This window comes from Macaca mulatta, chromosome 4, assembly GCF_049350105.2.
Source record: "Macaca mulatta isolate MMU2019108-1 chromosome 4, T2T-MMU8v2.0, whole genome shotgun sequence".
NCBI classification, from domain to species: domain Eukaryota; kingdom Metazoa; phylum Chordata; class Mammalia; order Primates; family Cercopithecidae; genus Macaca; species Macaca mulatta.
Window position 1 is genome coordinate 75931307 of NC_133409.1, and position 20178 is coordinate 75951484.

General features: G+C 41.2%; 1 protein-coding gene across 23 annotated transcripts in view; it reads left to right on the forward strand.

The window, feature by feature from the left end:
• Positions 1-20178, forward strand: part of ARID1B (AT-rich interaction domain 1B) — a 448289-nt gene that overhangs the window by 312124 nt on the left and 115987 nt on the right. For all 23 annotated transcript variants that reach the window (XR_013416263.1, XR_013416264.1, XR_013416265.1 and 20 more), the window contains one exon: positions 6298-6541. Coding sequence is in view for 19 of the 23 variants with exons in the window: in XM_028847283.2 (XP_028703116.2) it covers positions 6298-6541 (244 nt within the window). In the remaining 4 variants the exon portion in view is untranslated. The remainder of the gene's footprint in view (positions 1-6297; positions 6542-20178) is intronic.

The following is a 20178-nucleotide window of genomic DNA, read 5'->3' on the forward strand; positions in this document are numbered from 1 at the left end:
CCCAGATTCTATATACCCAAAACAAATTTATACATACATTTTCGTACCAAATTGTTTTTGAGTTCAAGACTGCCCATACTATGTTGAGAGGTCTATTTGTTGTTCTTTCTAGTCAACATAACTCCTGAGACTGTTAATAGTGGAAGAGTGGAGAATCTGTTCAAAAAAGTTTGAAAACTGAGACTATTTTAGGAACTCCTTGAGGCTTGTGCAGTGGGGAAGAAGGTCCCTTTTATGATGCGTATTTCATACTCTCATTGTTTACCACTTCTAAGTTTAGAATGGCAACACGTTTCATATCAGGAGTTTTAACCCAAGGACCTTTGAGAATAGCTTTTATGTTAGATGCTGATTTTTAAATACCAAAGAAAAAGTAACCATTACAATGGTATTTATCTAAAATGGTATGTCTAACTCTGAATTTTGCTTTTGTAAAGTGTCACTTTAGCTGACTATCCTACAAATGTCCCCTTAAAATGAGAGTTATCCATAATGGAATCTTTGCCTGAGAAATAACACAAACTTATCAGGTGGAAGTCATTTCACCCAAAGGTAGTTCTTGGCCACCTCTCTTAAAGTGAATTTTGGCCTATTAGTTTTTCTTGTGTTATCTCTGACTTTTGATAGGGTTTTTTTGGAGCTTAGAATTATTTTTAAATTAACGTCGACCTTTTTTTTTCCAGCTGACTTCATACATCTAAAGGGTGTGTACTGTATATACTGTCACATAATGAGGAAATAAATACGTATTTGGACTTGTTTAAATAAAAAGTGACATATGTTTAACTTGGAAAGAGGATACTCTTAAGGCCTAATAATTAGTGCTTGGAAGGATTTTTTTCCAGGGATTCTATTTTTCTGGTGCCTTTGCTTTGTTTTTTAATGTGCTCTAAGATAGGAAGTGTGAGCTTTTAACTCATTTGCTGTCCAGACAAATGAAAGCAGCAGGGACTTTTGTAGGTATCTGGACATACACTATTACAATACAGGTTAATGCAAGAAAAAGCCTTTAAACATCATGGAAATTAAACAGTCACTGTGAGAATTTTCCTTTTGTGTGTATGTGTCTCTCAATTCTCGTATCAATTTCAAGGTGTATTCATAGCACATGACCAAAAATGATAGTTCCAAAATAAGGGCGGAAGGTGTGAAGTAATTTTACAGTGTGTTTCTAAAGAACCAAGAGTCTAATGACACTGGATACTTGATATCCAGGATGTTAATTAGAAACAGAGGGCTGATGATTCATTGCTAAGTTTTAATAGCTAAGTCAGTAGTTTTCAGTAGAGCATGTTTGGTAAATATTTAGAAATATTTGCATGGGCTGGATTACTTTCTATAGTGTTTGCAGCTGTATTTTTCTGTAGAGCTTATAAATTTAGTGATATTTACCAATGAACAGTCATACCCATTCTGTCTTTAGCACCGCACTTGGCACAAGAAGTCACGACCCTTAGGAAGGTGAGGATGTAGTTGAAGAGAGAAAAAGAAAAAGTACATGGCTTTATTTCATTTTAATGTTCTAAAAAGGAGAAGAGACACTATTTCTGCTTTTTAAGATAATTAAGAGACTTTTTTTTGAAGACCACTGAACTGGCGTTTTAACCTGTGCTTTAAACCCATGGGAAGTCACAGTGAGAAATCATTAACTGTATCCTATTAAAATCCTTAAACAAGAGACCTGAACTGGTCTCACTGATTGAAATATCTTCTCTATTTCTGATTCAGTGTTTGTCCTCATGCTCTCCTGGGGCACTTCTGAGCAAGAGATGCCCAAATGTGTGCAGTGCTTGGCAGCTTTCTATGAGCAGCTGATCTAATACCATCAGCTAATTGTATTGAGAACCATAGCTTAGAGTATTTTCATTTGCTTTTTAAAAAACCCACTTATTTAATTAAGCAAGGGAGTAAAATTTTCTGACTTATTCCCAGTTCTCTGAGAAAGTAAAGCCACCAGTATTGACTGAATTTATCCTTTGGTGAGCTAACTTATGCTAAATTGAATACCATCAAAACCAAATATGTCTTTTGATGTGTAGCAAGTCATAATGTAGCAATGTAAAATATTTTTAGGGAGGATCATGTACAATCTGTAGGCATGAGAGAGTCTTTATACTTAATGTCTGTTTCAATTATCTACAGCTTTTTAAAAATCCTTCCCATGCATCTTCTTTGTGGGACGTCCCGTCTTTATTCCTTCTGATGCTGCCTTCCCCGAGCCTGCCCCAATATAGAGAATCTGAACATATTTGTGCTGTGTGTTAATCTGTGAATGTTTCTCTTGTCAAAGTCTGGTAAGATTGTTACTGCTTTGGTGGCGTTTCATTTTAAGCAGAGTGAAATCTCTTGTACGTGTCACTAGGGTCAGAATGAAAATTTTACATGGGCAGAGAGACCGTGGAAGGATGGTGGTTACAGAGGGAGAGTCATTGCAGGGAATTGTCATTTAAATTAAGTTTTAAAGTTAAAACAGCTTCATGGTTTTGGTTTTTGAAGGCAGGGATTTTAAAAAATTCATCATTGATAGTAGGAGTTAAGTTATTTTTGGTGTGCCAGAAAAATAATCAGTATTCTGAGTGAGGTCAGATACTGAAAACCCAACTTAATAGCAAGATTTCACCAAATCACATGATGATAGCAAAATGGTGATTTTACTATGTGTGAGAGTCCATGAAGTCATTGCCTTGCCAATCACCCCATCACAAAAAGAGGACTGATTTAAGGAATGCCGTGGGGCAGGGGGACTCTCCTCGTCCCTTAAAAGAGACTGCCTGCAATTACCTCACCTGCCAGCTTTCCAGCAAGATAAATGGAAGCACTGTAGCTTGAAGGTGCCTTGGTTAGAATGAGATGCAGTAAGGTCTCTCTGTTCTTTACAGGCATCATAGATCTGATAGTACTTATAAAAGAAGAATAGAGTTGGTGCCCTGCTGACTAAATTGTCCTCTAGAGGAGTATTAGTTACAGAGCTTCTTTGTTAACTAGGCTGAATACTTAAACCACTGTTGAACTTCTTTTATTAGCATGTTTTAAGATAGCTCTACATACAGATACCCTAACTATCTGCAGGGCGGGAATATTTCTGTATAATTTACATATAAAAGTTGCGTTGAGTATGTAACAGTGATATAATAATTATATCTTTTTATTACTCTTCTGTTACACTGAGGTCTAGTGAGCACTGAAATTCTGATGACACGTGAACACAAAGAAAGCCACCGTTTTCATATTTTTCTCTTGATACTTCCTTGATCAGCTTGTTGAATAACAGAAATGTTTTTGATGCCTTTGCAGCCTGAGTCAAGCTCTCTTAATACCCATCTGAGTCACTTTTTCAACCATAATATGGAATTTTAAGGGAGAATGGGGACGAAACTTGTAGGTTGTGCAGAGAATTACAAGAACTTCAAAGTAAAATTTCAGATTTTATGATGAGAGATTTGCATAAAATTATTTAACTACAATAGATGATTTTTCAAAAATTAAATCTTATTTGTCCTTTCCATGTTTAACTTCATACATAGTATGGGATTTAATATCTAGTTATCTACTAGATTTTTTCTGTGGAGAAACATGAAAAGCATATTTCCTGCCCAATGGCTATTTGACTACCCCTTGATTATTAGTCATCGCGTGTGATGGGCACTGTCAGGGCCTGGACATGGACACCATCGCCCATCCTGGGTTTTCATGATCCCTTCAAAAACAGTAAGATCATATGGAGTTGTCACTCAGTATTTTTCTGAGGGATGTAGTAATGGGGTAAGTTCCTGTTCCTGTTAAAGCTTGTACCAGTCATGATGTATGGTAAAGTTACTGTGCAGTTCAGCTGAGGCCTGTCCTAATTCCTGTTTTTTTCCCCAAGGAATAGGCAAAGGCAATAGAGACGGTGTGAATACACGTGGTTCTTTAAATCAGGGGTCAGCAAGCTTTTTCCATTAAGGGCCAGAGAGTCAATATTTTCAACTTTGCAGCCCCCATGGTCTCTGTCAAGACTTCTGTTGTTGAGCTCAGTAATCAAGTTAAATATAAAGTTTCACCAGCTGAATATGTACAGAACCGTGCATCTCACGTGCCCTGACATTTCTGCTAATCGTAAGGATTAGCATAAATGTTTATATACCTTTGAATTCTAACAATCAGATGGAATTTACTTAATTTTATTTTGGATTTTTTCTGAGACTGGGTCTCACTGTGTCACCTAGGCTGGAGTGCAGTGGCTCCTCACAGGTACCCTTGTCGCTCACTGTAGCCTTGAACTCCTGGGCTTAAGCACTCCTCCTGCCTCAGCCTCCCGAGTAGCTGGGACCACAGGCTGCTCCACTACACCAGGCTTCCGTTTTGGAGATTTGATGAACTTTTTCTAGGAGTGCTATTTTCAGTCTGCTCTGTCCTTGTTCTGTTGTTCCCCATAAGCACAGTCATCGGACATTGAAGATTTTGTGGAATGAAGACGTTTTCTGTTTTACTTGGAAAGATGTTTTTCTTCTTAGCAGAAGACATTTTGTTTTTCCGTAGCATTTCTCTTTTTGATTAGGTTCTGTCAGCTATACTTTAGAATATGGTTTTTAAAGAGAAGTTAATTATATGCTATAACAGATGATCAACAGATAAACTAAACTGTCCAGGGTACTAGGATCCTCATCCTGAGTTTGCTTCGTGACGTTTCAGGGTGCCCTGAAGAGCTATAACCAGCTCTGCTTTCCCTTGCTTTTTTTCGTACTTGCTGGTCTAGGTTTACTCTTAGAATCTTAGCATCTTCTTCTACCAGATTCTAAAGCCCTATTCTCAGAAGTCCCAGTTGTAAGCAGTGAGGTAAAATTTAACATTGATAAAATTTAGAGGGTGGAGATTTATTAGGATTGAATATGCCTTGGAAACAGTAGCATAACCAGATATTTCTGATTCCATTCTATAGTACGTAGTCTTCAATTATCAGGACAAGTATCTTTTATGCTGTAACTCAGCCCTGAGAACTCACTGGCAGCTCGCTCGGTCGGTGATCTGGGAGTCCAGTCATTGCAGTGGGGATGCACTGAGCACCTGCTGATGGGACCTCCATGGGAGCCGGGGAGCGGTGGCACACCAGTGATGCAGGCTGAAGTAAAGGCTTTGTCTGTGTCCCCTTCTGCTGACAGAGCTGAAGACAGTTTCTTCTTCCTCCTCTCTCATCTTCCTCTTTTCGTCTTTAGCACCTGCAGATCGTCCTCAGTAATGTAACCTTCAACAGTAATTTGGACTCTCTGAGCTTCCATTTTTTTTGTATCTGTATCAATGGAGATTTTAATCACTGCCTCAGAGAGTACGGCGATAAAATATAGATGGCAATGACAGTGTAAATTTGGTATTAAAGAGTAAGGTATAACATTAGGACCCATTTCTGCCAACAAAACTTCTAAGAGATTTATTTTCACAATACCGTATATAAATACACACATTATTATCTTCTTTTAATGCCACTTTATTGTAAGAATTTCTCAGCCAGGCACAGTGGCTCATGCCAGTAATCCCAGCACTTTGGGAGGCCGCGGCAGGCAGATTGCCTGAGGTCAGGAGTTCGAGACCAGCCTGGTCAACATGATGAAACCCCGTCTCTACTAAAAATACAAAAATTAGCCGGGCGTGGTGGCAGGCGCCTGTAATCCCAGCTACTCGGGAGGCTGAGGCAGGAGAATTGCTTGAACCCAGGAGGCGGAGGTTGCAGTGAGCCAAGATCATACCACTGCACTCCAGCCTGGGCAACAAGAGTGAGACTTCATCACTATATATATATGTGTGTGTGTGTGTGTGTATTTCTCATCACAAAGTTTGGTTAAAATTGTGACTGCTATTACATTAGCATATCCTAGTTTGAAATTCACATAGTCCACCAATGTCAAATTCTGAAAAAAAGGACTCAAAGCCTATAGTTTTTTACTTTATGATGTAATCATTTAAGAACCAGGCATTCCATTCCTATGGTAAGTCACCAGGCAGAGTGCCATGTGTCTTGTGTGGCACTTTGAACAGGTCTAATGGACTCGGTGCTGACAGCTGAAGGGCAAACTGTATGAGGATGGTTTTATCAAAGAGAAGTACAACTGTACTCATTTTTTAGGAGAGAGGCGAGATCTTATTGGTTCAACTTACAAACGACCTCATTAAAATCTAATAAAAAGTGGCCATGCTTTGAATTTTGGGTTGTTACCCAGAAAACTTTCATCTCTGAAGCGGACATCGTTATGATTATCAAGTCGTCTTTTGATGAGATATTCATCCAAACATGTCACTCTATAAATACATCTTTTCCTTTCTTAGGATCTGTCTGGCTCCATTGATGACCTCCCCACGGGAACGGAAGCAACTTTGAGCTCAGCAGTCAGTGCATCCGGGTCCACGAGCAGCCAAGGGGATCAGAGCAACCCCGCGCAGTCGCCTTTCTCCCCACATGCGTCGCCTCATCTCTCCAGCATCCCGGGGGGCCCATCTCCCTCTCCTGTTGGCTCTCCTGTAGGAAGCAACCAGTCTCGATCTGGCCCAATCTCTCCTGCAAGTATCCCAGGTATTTACCTTCCTAATAATTATTGTTTTACTTTGTGATAAAGAGAGATCTCATGTTCATCAACAGCAACTCACAATTCATTACTATTTAAAAACCTAGTGGCTACGTATTAAGAGTATAACTGAATTCTCACCAAGGCATATGAGAGTCCCAGTTCCTGAAGATATTCAACAGGTGATTATAACTACCCCTTTAATAAAATGACCAATTACATTGTTATTTTCAATTTGCATATTTACCTTAACTTATGCCAGAAACAGGGTATTATTTATCCTCTTAGCATATGTTTTGTAATGATTCTGTTACATCAGATCTTCTGTTGATGAGTACCACTAAAGTGAGATTGTTGGTGAGGATCGGCCTTATATTTTCGTGGTTCTGTTTAATACTTGCCACAGCATTTACTTTCTAAAACATTTCCACAGTCTATACTTACCAGTGTCTGATCACATCCAGGCAATGGTTGTTTCTGGAGCATGGTCGAGGCGTTCTTACTGATACAAACGCGTGCCTTCTCTTTCACACAAGGAGCCCGTGTTCTGGTTAACTCCATGTTCAGTTATTTCACTTGTCTTGCATCACCTCTCTCTTCTGCTCCCTTTATTATGTTCTCAAGGCTATTTTTTTATTTGGTTATTTATTTGTCAGTTACTTCATCCTCATCCAGCTTTCTTACATCAAACTTCATCCATTCAAATCTATCACGCAACTAGCTTTCCTTTATCACCAAACCAGATAATTTATTCTGTCCTTCCAAAATCGTGGGCATTAGTCTGTGCTTTTTAACATTTCACCTCTTTTATATTAAAAAAAAAAGTATATTGTGGAATGTTTAGAATATTACACATATATATCTCTAAATAAAATAACATATATAGCACGCCAATTTGAAACATTATCAAATAAACATTCATGAATTCACCATCTGGTTTAAGAATTAGAGTATCATAGTGCCATTGTATCTACCTGTCTATTTCTTCCTTATCTCAAGCTCTATACCTCTCCCTCACTTCAAATATCCTTTGAATCATTTTTAAAATATTGTTCTTTTGGTTTTTTGGTTTTTGGGTTTTTTTCCTAAGAATTTTATTACAAACATTCATAGATACATATATTGTTTTATTAAGTTTTTAGCTTTACAGAAATATATTATATTTGGAATGACTATAATTTATCATCCAAGTTGAGACACTTTTGTGCATGCAAAGGGCTACTATTAACAATTACAGTAGGACAGCGGCATAAACCAGAAGGTCTTGGGCAAATCAGATAATATGGTCACCCCACTCATAGTGTATGCTAAAATTTGCTTTTTTTAACTAAACATTGTGTTTCTAAGATTCATCTGTAATTTGATATAGGTATACACTCAGTGCATTTTGATTAAAGCATTTCGATGTTATCTTTCTTTCAAAAATGTTTGTTTGTCCTCACAGTGTTTGTAATAACCTGGACTTATCTGCTGCTTTTCACTTTTTAATGCTATGAATACACTATAGTCTAGAATTTTTAACACAGTTTTTGGTGTTGACATGGTTTGTGAGATGTCACCTACCTAAATGTTGGAAAGTTATATGTAAAATATTGCATTATTCAAAGAGCTCACTCTGTCATTCTCAATTGAGTCAAAAGGACTTTTTCTAAAAACCTAAATGAAAACTTTCTTGAGGTATAAAGATATAATGGTTTTAAATTTTAAATTCCTGACATGAGTAGTTAGCCATCTGAAGATTTTCCATGTCTCTCATTTCAAATGGGGATTTCTAAACTTGTACTTTCATTGTTGGATTTTGATGCAATACAGAACATAAAACCCAACAGAAAACCTCGCTTTGGGCACATGATGCTGGGTATCAGGTGTTACATTATATAGTATTTTACAGAGGAGGTAGCTCAGCAAATTCAACTGTCATCAGAGTCTGTGGTTTAGTTGGTTTGCACAGAGTAAAAGCTGGTGAGTGGGTTATACACCATCACAAAGGATGCCCATTCTTCACAGTGACTGCAGATGTGTGCGGGCAGAGAGCACAAGCACCTCACTACCATTTCTCCCTAACCCCTAGAAAGCTTTCCACTTTCTTGGATATGTCATTTAAAATATATAGTTTGTTTTTTAAACCTGTGTCAGAAACCCTAACCACCATATTGCTTCACTGTACTATTACAAGTCAGCTCCTCTGTAGCCAACATCTATATGGTGCTTGGTAAATCTATTCATTGACATTTAGTACCGGGAAGAAATTAGGCAGCAAAAGCTCCACCTTTTTTTTGGTGGGATATTCTTCAAGTAAATTCTTAACTGTCTGCTAAATGTGAATCTACATGGGATCAGATTATGTAAATATGACAAAGAGAACATTTCTTAGTGTATTCTCCATGGAGTAACCTCTTAGAAAATCTGATAAGCGGTTTTGGCATTTGTTCACCTTTCTTCCAAGTGGAAGTACGAACATTTATACTGGATGGACTTTCATAATGATCTGATACTAGCCACACAACTTGAAGAAGCTTCTAAGCCTTTCTGTGCCTCAGCTTCTGCATCTGTAAAGAGGATGACCCCACCTCACAGGGGAAATGCAAAGATTAAATGTGTCACTGCACATGAGACAGGTACAGGCTGAGCACTCGGTGCTTGTTGATTCTTGCGATGTTATGTTCACCATTATGGATATTACTCAAACTGAGACTGTCTGTGACAATTACTGTCCGGAGTTGTACGGTTGATTTAGGCAGCAGGTCTTCTGGTTCTTAATCCAGTGTTGTTTTTGTGGAATTCAGAAGACATGTATGTTGTTCCCAGTGATGACTTGGTGTGTTTGCTGAGGTAGTTCAGTAGGACTGCTAGAGCTAGCCATGAAAGCAAAATATATTTTCACAAAGTTGAACTCAGTTTTCTTCTAGGAAAGAAAAAAAAAAAGGTCCACGTTCCTCTTCTTGGAGGTTGAGCCTGAAAAGGTTAAGAGGAAGACCAGAAAACAAAAGATAGAAGTAACTGTACCCCAGAGATTAACAGAATTTCTACTGTTGTCTCTACACATGAAAATTTTAGCTGGACACTTAGCCCCTGCTTCAGTCAGATCATAGGCAAACTGATTTATGCTAGACTGCCTGCCTGCCACACAGAAAAGTTAACATGAGATGCAGTATAAAATCCTGGATTATTTTCCCTCTTTCTGCCTGTGCGGAGGCCACATCAGCTAACTGAGAGTACTTCCCGCCCAGTGGTCCCTGCCAGGGCTGCCGTACACACTTCAACAGGTAGCTCATTGCACAGGGTCTGAGTGGTGAATGGGAGTTGACATCTACCTGCCCTCTTGTGGGAAGGGGCACCATTTTCTCATTCATACAGAGGAGCCAGGTTACCCTCAGTAACCTTGTCCTAGACCTTGGGGGAGTAGTCCATGGCTTCAGTCCAGGTAATACCCATTTCTCTTCTCTCTGTTCCCACAGCTAAGCCTAGGGGCACTGAAATGTCAGTTTTTGATAACTGTTCATCAAACATTTTATATGCAGCTATTTTAATGGAATTTACACAAAGCTCATGACAGGTTTTTGTTGGGGGGAAAAAAATGATTGTCCTCTATTTCCATTTCCCTCCACCTAGGCACCCTGTCCTTTTTAATTTTTTAAATAATTGCCCTAAGATTCATATCCTTATTCTCTGAGAAGTATTAAATATATCGAGTTATCCAACTTGCTTTATGTTATATATTTGTGTGAACTTGGTCATAGGTAATAAAACCACATTTTGGAGATGATCATAAAGTTTGTCTTTGCTTTTTGTTTTATATTTACTTTTACCTAAATGCAAATACACCTTCCTTTAGAGAATAATGAGGCCCATCTCCCTCCTCCTTTTTCCATCTCTACTCCTTATATTTAAATGGTGTGGATCTGTACATCAGATCCCAAGCTCATATGCAGTCCACCTTCTTTTGGTTCTGAGTCTGCCAGTGAAGCATGCATGCCATGTAGAGATGACATGCTTTCCCAGGCATGATGCTCAAGCTGTCAAGCTATCTGTTAGGAATTTCCCTTTTTTTTTTCTATATGTAGTCTTTGGTTTTCTTCCTGTCCCCTTCCTTCCTCTTATTCCCAGCACCCTCTTATGTTTGGCCTCTCTTCTCTGCTGTTGCCTCCTGCTATATCTCACCACCTCCTCTCCATGTCTCACAGACTGGCTCTTTCAATCATTGTCTCTCTAACAAGTCATTGTAAAATGTGCAGCTGTTATGTAGCTGATAGCTGGGATGAAGTAAAGCCAAATGTTGCAGGGAATTCTTCCTGATGTTGCTTTCCTAGGATTTGTTGAAATAGAACAATCATTTTTCTCCATCTCTACCCTGGTAAATGTAATTGACAGCTAATGAGAAGTATCACAGAGGTAGATAAACGAAGCCCAGTAAACCATCCCAAGTGGCTGATTCTGTTTCTTGCCTGTTAAACTCTTCCTCCACTCACTGCAGATTTGCCCTCCTGTCTTGCTGCCTCACAAACATTGTGAGTGTCATGGGAAACACTACTATGATACACTGGTACAACACTGCCCCACCACATCCCTAACTCAGCGGGGCTTTTCCTCCTGCATTCTTTGGAGAAGGAGGATGGAGATTTTTTATGTTAAGTAGCCACATGGATTCTCTCCCTTTGTTTGCACGTTCCTGGGCTCCAGCAGTGCAGCTCTCTATAGTTAGAAGGTAAGAATTCAGGCCTGCTTGTTGACTCTAAACAAGCGTTTGAGAACAGAAACACAAACACTATACTCTCCCTCCAGTGCCATTACAAATTTTCTTGTTTTTTACATTCTCTCTCCTCTTCTTACTGATGTATTTATATTTAGAGACAGAAATGAAATAGCTCCATCTTTGTAATTGGCAGTGTGTATTCATATACTCTACATTTAAATTAAGCAGATGTAATGTCAGGTACAGTTAATTCTGAAATGTATGATATTAGACATAATGCTGATGTTCTAGTAAATGATCCCATCACGTTGCACTTACGCTGCTTCTTGGGTTACATCCTAGCGTTTTTCACTTTGGCGTAAGGAGGGCTGCCAGGTTCTGGATGTGTATTGAACAGGTCATGGATCTTAGGCTGGGCCTGATTGCCCCTAATGCATGGTGGAAGCTGACTCAGCACAGCCTCTGAATGCACTGCTGTTGCCAGAAAATTCTGCAGATGTTAATTTCACTTGTCCTGCCTCCAGAGCCAGCCATTCCAGTTTACTAACAAAGCAAAAATGTAAATAAGCCAAAGTTTACAATTTTTTATTTTATTGGCCAGAGGCTTTTGTCAGCTTTTCCTCCGTGAGCAGCGGCAGCATTTAAATATTGAGAAGAGGGAGCACACCATGGGGTGAGGAATGGACAGGCAGGTGTTAACTGTTCATAGCCTGGCTGGCACTTCTGTGTATACAACTAAGCTCATCTGTTTTTTCAATGAAGATCTAAGGATAGTAACTGAAAATTCCTGAATAGACTTTTCCCCATTCTTTTTTTGGCATTAGGCATTTGGTATTTGTACCAATTCCAGTGTAAGTAGAGTTAACTCACTTTGATCTGGCAGCAGAAGGCCACTGATCATAATAGATTAGGGTCAAAAATACAGAATTAGGTCTTCACGCTAGCAGATAATAAGGAGCTATTTGTTTTCATGACTGTTGTTCTTCTTGCCTCGTACTAGGTAAGACTAATCAAAGGCAACATCATCCTAGCTATCACAGACAGAAGCAAAATAGAGTTGCATCAGATATGAAAGTGGAACCCCTTGTCTTTTTACATTCCGTGCTTCATTTGGAGCCAGCCGCTCACCTGCTGCCTGGCCTCTCGACAGACTACCCGCTGTCTGGCTGGGTGTGAGGGATGGGTCAGGGCAGCTTCAGAGCTGAGACTGTGAAGCCAGGAGGCCCAGGTCGGGAGGAATCGCACTCACCTTCCAGAAGCTGCCTTCACTGCTCCCATCTTTTTCTACTGATACCTCCCCTCCCCTTCTCCGTCTCCAGCCAGCTGCGCTTCACCCCACTCCAGTGATCACCTCTGCATGTGTGCCTCCCACCTAGGGTAGCCACCTCCAGGAGCCCCTCCATAGTGCACAGCATGTGGTGCCCCGCACCCTTCTGCTAATGTGAACTCATACCCAGCGAAGAACTTCAGTCTCTGTCCTTTGAAAAGGATCACAGATGTGACGAGCCTGAAGAAATCGCTTGGTCAGAGCTCGTCCTCCTACACCACAAAGCACCAGTTCCTTTTTAGTGGAGCCTGATTCTCTGCAGCTTTCTCGTGGCCATTCCTAGAGGGCGAGGGATGCATCCAGCATACCAACCAGCCATGATGAATCTGTGCCCCTCAGGAAAATCTCAGACACAAAAAGCATGAGTTCTAGAAAGGGTGGCACGTATTGGATTAAATATGGAAAAGAACTGTTTGGCAGCACTGGGGTATATTTAGAGCTCTTCTGTGTGAGTGCTCACCCAGTCCTACCCTTCAGCAAGCGAGAGCTAAGTAGATTTCTCTACCAGCCGATATAGCTGCAGATCCAAACAAGAAGATATTCTGGTCAAAAAACTAATTTTCTTGCTTAATTTGACATTCAAACAAGCAGAATCTGGAAGGATGCTATAATGGGAAAGAGAAAAATGAATCTCAGTTAGGAGTTAGTCATAGGCCAGAGTGAACAGGAAGGATTCCAGTGAGAGGAAATGATGGCTCCTGGTCTAATTTGTCAAGATTAATACCTATCAGATGAACAATGGAGGATGCAAACCAGTGTCTCTCTTTCATTTAACCCCTTTCTCCTGGAGTTCTAGATCTCTTAGGCCTCAAGCCCATCCTAAGTAAATAAACTTTCTACTTTTTAATTTGGCCTTAATGTAACTCAGGGTAAAAAGCATGAGTTTATTTCTATATGTAAATAGTTCTTAGCCAGTGTCCTTTCGTGATAACATTAGCAGTAGACCCTCTAAAATGGCATTTCGTGTACTGACAGAAATTTTTTATCTGAAAGTCTGCATAATCACCTTACCTAATAATCTTATTTTTAAATATCTATCGAATGTTCCTTTTTGGCTTCACTGGAGGTGGAAATCCTGCAACAGCTTGTTGCAAGGAAGGTGCATGCTGCTTATTGGCAGGCTGAGGAGAAAAAAAAAAATTAACACAAAATGCCATTGATATATCCATGTTTTTAATCTGTGGCAGCACAGAAAACCAATTCAGCGGTTCTGCAAACCAAAGAGAACTTAAGCCAGTATTTTTTTTCCCTGACAAAGTAAAATATTTGGGTGTTACACAAAACTATTTCCATTCCTTCCAAATGCTGCTTCGTAATAGTTAAGAAAGCAAATTGTATATTTTGTCTCTTTGAGAGATGGGGTTGCATCGCTGTATGGCTTAGTTATTGGTAGTGTGATACTGAACCTCCCACTTTAAGATAACAGCTTTAAAATTCAGGCCAAGATCCTGGTTATGGAAACTCAGCAAGTCCATGGGTCATGAGTATTCTCAGCGCTGTTTCTAGAGGGCATGCTCCATTGCTGTCTGGCGGCCAAGGCCTTGCGTTTGAAGAACTGCCCCAGCGTTCTGAGCTACTCTTCTCCTTCAGAGGTCACTCCAGACCCCAAGTCAGGTATTCTGATAGATGGGGAATGCGTATTGTTTTCTTCAAAAGCACAAATCTTCTCAATCTTTCATTCCAACAGACCTCAAATGAAGCCTTTTCCCCCTCTTCTTTCTCCCATGTTCAGAAATAAGAAAACATTAGACATTTATCAAAATACAAATTCCCACTTAGTTTTGCTCCCTCTCTTAATTAAAAAGAAAAGTTGGATAACTCAGTTTAAATTATCCTGTCAATTTCCATTCCCTGTCTCTATTCTTCTGTGTATGAAAATACAAGAAAGCCTGTGTCACCAAGGCAGTGTTATGTGCCTTTTTCTAGCTCTGCAATCTCCGCAGTGACTCATGTGTTTTCATGTGTTCCCACTCCCACTTCACCATTACTTTTTTGCATTGTTCGCTGGAGAAGCACTTCGGACACCTCGTTCTCTGTTTGTTTGCACTCTTGAGCTGAGTAGGCTGTCCCTGCTCCGAACCTGTGCTCAGCTGCATGTCACTGCGTCTGGACTCCGTGTGTGCTGCCTCTGTGGAAATGCTGTTGGCATTGACCTGCTGCCTTCTCCCTTCACTGAGAATGAAGATTCAGAATGGAGGGGTACAAAAGCTTTTATGAACTAATTTTAGCCTGGAAGTAAAACATTTCAGAAATCACTTGAGTACATTTTGGAAAAGGGTGGTAAAATGAATAGTACTTAGAGTCAAGATGCTCCTAAAGTTGATTTCACAAACTTCTGGTATATCACCATGTTTCCTAAAAGAGAATAAGCAACAATTGTGTAAGGAACAAAACCATTTTATAGAGAGTGTTAGGTTTATTTCCCAATCTTCTGATAACCCTGAGGCCAGGATTATTATGATGTGTTGATTGATTATAGCCGTTAAGACTCTTACTAATCAGTTTCATCCCTTATTCTCAATTCACACACTTGCACCTTTGATTTCTCTTCCATAACAGGGTGATATGGGTTGTCGTTGACTAATGAAGAGCAGAATTGGTTTCGGCATGAGACAAACGGAATGCCTTCACCAATCCTAGAATGCATTAATCTTTCATAATCCACATCTGCATGTTTATAAATGATATAACCAGGAATTGTTAATGTTGATATTCTCCCTTCCAAACAGAAAGTGACATAGGAGTTTGTACTTGCAAACTGCATTAAATGCGTAAAGCTGAATGCCAAGAGCGTGGCCTTGCTGAGGATGCCAAATATATTACTTCATTTGTTGGTTTTAGAAAAGTAGCATGTTGCACTTTGGGTGTTGGATACACCAGGTGATACCCTGTGGAAAGCCAACTAGCCTAATTGTTCATTTTCCTTCCTTATTTTATCATTCTATTCTGTCATTAATTTAGCAAAGCACTGAGTGTATATTATGCTGCAGGCGTAGTAAGTGGGGTAAAGGCACTGAACATAAACTGCAAGGGGTCCTGTCCTGGTGAAACTTAAAGTCTTGGCCGGGCGTGGTGGCTTATGCCTGTAATCCCAGCACTTTGGGAGGCAGAGGCGGGCAGATCATGAGGTCAGGACCATCCTGGCTAACACAGTGAAACCCTGACTCTACTAAAAATACAAAAAAAAAAGAAAAGTAGCCGGGTGTGGTTGCATGCGCCTGCAGTCCCAGCTACTGGGGCGGCTGAGGCAGGAGAATGGCGTGAACCCAGGAGGCGGAGCTCGCAGTGAGCCAACATCGCGCCACTGCACTCCAGCCTGGGCGACAGACAGAGCGAGACTCCGTCTTAAAAAAAAAAAAAAGAAAGAAAAAAATCTAGTGGGAAAGATAGGAGATACATAAATAACTACATACTTTATTGTCAGGTAGTCGGGGAAGAAAATCAGGTTACTTCTTTAGATAACAGTGGCTAATTAGAGAAGGTGTCTCTCTTAGAAGTTGATACTTGAACAAGAGAAGTGAAGGAAGGGCAGGGGCAAGCCATGTGAGCGTCTAGGAAAGAATATCCAGGCAGAGAAAGCAGCAAACTCAAAGGCTCTGAGTTAGTATTGTGCTTAGTGTGCTGGGCGGCGAACACCAGGAAGTCAGTGCAGCCGGAGCATAGTGGTCACGGGCAATGGAGCATAATGCGTGGGCAGTTAGATGAGAGAAGAGCTAACGACTTTGTAGGTTATGATGATGATGATTTAGGAGGTTTTTTTATTATTTCTTTCTGAGAAGGAGTCTCGCTCTGTCTTCCAGGCTGGAGTGCAGTGGCACAATCTCCACTCACTGCAACCTCTGCCTCCCAGGTTCAAGCAATTCTCCTACCTCAGCCTCCCAAGTAGCTGGGACTATAGGCACGTGCCACCAGGCTCAGCTAATTTTTATAGTTTTAGTAGAGACGGGGTTTCGCCATGTTGGCCAGGCTGGTCTTGAACTCCTGACCTCAGGTGATCTGCCCACTTTGGCCTCCCAAAGTGCTGGGATTACAGGCATGAGCCACCGCGCCTGGCTGATTTAGGAGTTTGAGTGTGATGTGAACCCTCTGGAAGGTTGGGAAGGCAGGGAATAGCATAATCCTGTTTAGGTTCTAGGAGGCTCACTGTGGCTGCTAAGTGGACAGTATACTGTAGGGGACGGTGGGAGCAGAGACACCAGAGGCTCCTGCAGTAGGCACGCGGAGGGTTGATCGCTGCTTGGATGTACACATAGCGGGAGTAGCGGCAGAAGGAGTTTGGCCAAAGGAATGGGTAAATGATGGTTCTGTACAGAAGATAGAGGTACAGGTGTTTGAAGGGGAACCAGGAGTTTGGTTTTAAACATTTTGAGTTTGAGATTCCCACTGGGTATCCTAAGGGAGGTTTTGAATAGACGATTGGATAAGATCTGGACTCAGGCAGTATTTTGGTGGGAAAATGAATGTGTGAGGCATTAGGGTTCAGGATGAGGTCCCCTGGGCACCCAGCCTGCCTCAGCATCACTTGAAGGGCTTGTGATTCAGTAGTTGTGGTGTGGAGCCTGACAGTTTGCATTTCCAATAATTTCTAGTTCTACGGAAGCTGCTGGTCTGGGAAGTACTGGCCTAGGGAGTGAGTGAAGGTCAGCGGTCCACAGCACTTGCCACACAGCATGCCTGGGAAAGGACCGATGCTGGCCCAGCCCCGGAGATGCTTACCTAATCGGTCTGACGCAGGGTATTCCATCAGTACTTTCTTAAAGCTCTCTGGGTGGTTATTATGCGCAGCCAAGGCTGAGAATCACTGAAAGAAGAATTCTGAGGAAACCCTGGGGTACCCAAAAACATAGAAACTGTGAAAAAGAAATGGAAGAGAAATGTTTCTAGAATATGGAAGAGAGCACCTGCAGCTTAGCACTTCCCCAGTGCTCCATGGGCATGGCTGAGAAGGAGGCCTGTATTCCCGGTTAGGAGCACATACATTTCTCACAGGAAAGTTGAGGGATGAATAGCTCATGTTTTAAGGGTGGCATAGTGCTGAGTTTTTTTTTTCCTGACCTTTCTAGAACTAGATTTGGCTCAGTTGAAAGTTATGTCACAGAAAAAATTCTTATGCAAAAATACTGTTGTATTCTGAAGTCCAATTCAGTTAGCAGTAGCCTCCTTTATTTCCATAATTGTTACATTAAGTTCATTTCACATGAAGTCCAAGAATCATGTTATTTTAATTCTACTTGAAAAAAGGCAAAAAAGGTACCATGTTTTAAGAGACTGAACCTCAGTGGATAAATATTTTTGCTGCTTGTTTTTCATGTGACCTCATTGCCTTTTCTTAGAAGCAGGTGGAGGAACTAGTTCAGAATTCCCTGTTTCTATACCACTGATCGTGACTTTGTGTCAGATCTTTGCTCCTAGAGCTGCATTAAAGAATGATGTTATTTATCCTTTCTGCCTGGAACATTCATCCCACTTTTTATGCAGCCCAGCAAACTCCTACTTATCCTTCAAGACCCCATTAAAGGATCTTTCCCTTCACAAAGTCCTTGCTGGCCCCTGCAGCCCCGAGTTCAGCTTCTCCCTCAGGGCTGCCCCAGCTGCCTGAGCCCCTGGCGGGCTGAGAGCCTCTTTCTTCTTTTTGTCCCCAGTGCCAAGAACAGTGCCTGGCAAGTAGCGCCGTTCAGTAAACGTGGGCCAACTTAAAGAACTCCCAGTTCTCTTAGAAAAATGGGAATTCAAGAGAAGAGAGTTCTGAAATTGGTGACTTACATAACCTTTCCCCTGTGGGCCTGGAGCCATCTCTCTGCCTTTGCATTTCACCCTCCACGGGATCATTCTTTTCCCCTCCCTCCTGAAAGCGACTCCGCTGTGACAGATACCTTTCACAAGTGTGCTTGCTGAATATTTAGTCCAATCTGAAAGAAGTAATGAAGAATACTTGAGGTCGTGCTCGAGAACCTTCCTCTCCACATTGCCACAGTCAGAGGCTCTGTGGCCTGCACAGCCCTCCTTGTCCTCTGGCACTCAGCATGGAGAGCTTAGCCGTGCCCAGGCTGGCACTGCCTCTGGCAGAGTTTACTCCTGAGTTGCGGGTCCCTGAGGGTGCCCACTGCCACCCGCCTGGGCCCCCCAGTTCTAGCCTCGTGCTGGAGAGGTCTGCTCTCCCCGCAGCAACCTCACAAGCCCAGCACTGTTAAAAAGGAGTCTGGTTATTGATTAATCCGGGTTTCATTGTGCAACTCTTTCTCTCTTGAAAAAGCACTTATTTAAATACCCAAATGTATTAATATGTCATGCTGTGAACTGTGATGTCTAAGCAAGGTAAGCGGGTGCTGGTTTCCTTTAAATATACATTGTGAAGTGTTGATTTATCCCCCGTAGATCCTGGAGATTTCTGTTTGTTTTTTAAGTTTTTCAGAACAGTAAGTGCTTTTAGCTGTCTTGTTCCTTACTTTTAAAAGTATGAGTTTTATGCCAAGGGTTTAAAAATCTTAAGTTTTATCATGAAAACAAGCTGTCATTACTTAGTGTAATCACAAATGCAATGAAATTTTAAACTCTGTAAGAAAAAGCATATTATTTTAGTACATAAATCGACACTTAATTCTATATCTAAATGGAGAATTTCTAGAAACCATGCCACCTATAGTACCAGTGTTTTATCTGTTGGTCTCAACTTTATACAGTCTGTGTTATTTCCCTCAAATTCCAGTATTTAACTCCCAAACCCTGTATTTTTCCCTCCCTCTTCTCACATCCAGAAGCAGCATAAAGATGCCCATTGATTGACCACATGTGCCACCTTTTGGTCTGGAAAACACGGTCCCTGGTACCTGCAGGGCACAGCAGGCGCTCACATGCTATATTCTCTTTTAGGTGCAAAATGACTCCAAGGGAGTGAGCATCCGCGTGTGGCACTTTTCATAGCCAGCCACCCGTGTTTACAGGCAGAATTGTCACGAAGCACTGGAACCCGGAATGAGAAATTTGTGACAAGAGAGGGTGGAGGCGAGTGAAACTTTGATTAAAGGAAAGTGCCTTGGCTTTCAAAAGGCCTGTGTCTATCCGGCAGCATAGAGCAGCGATCAAGTGGAAGAAAGGGAGCGGGCAGGCGCCTCAGCTAATCTTCCTCCTGGGGGCCCAGGTGGACAAATTGGCAACCCTGTTCACGGCTTTTTTTCCTTCTCCCCTTTGTGTCATAAGAACTGCTAATCGGATCCATGCTGCTGCAACTGTGGTTAGTTATTAGCAGAATAAAAGCAGATTTCTTCAAAAGAACGGGTGGGGGAAACGACTATACAAAATTGCAAGGTTGTTAGAATCTTAAATGCACAGCAGTCGATTTTTCCCCTTACTCTGAATTAGACGATGAATACAAGTCTTTCATCTGTCACGATACCCATTTCTTCAGAAGGCAGCCAAATATTAAGCTTCTCAAACAAAAAAGGAATCTTAGAAAGAGGAAAAATATTGAGGAGGAATAAAAATGGGTGAGAGAAGGGAAAATTAGGTTTTGTTTTTATTAATTTGCCCTGGTGAGAGAAATATAAACCGCCCGCTCTATGTGTCGCACCCACCGCCACCGTCCCCCCCCCCCCGCCCCCGGCCTCTTACCTTACATCAAAGCGAGG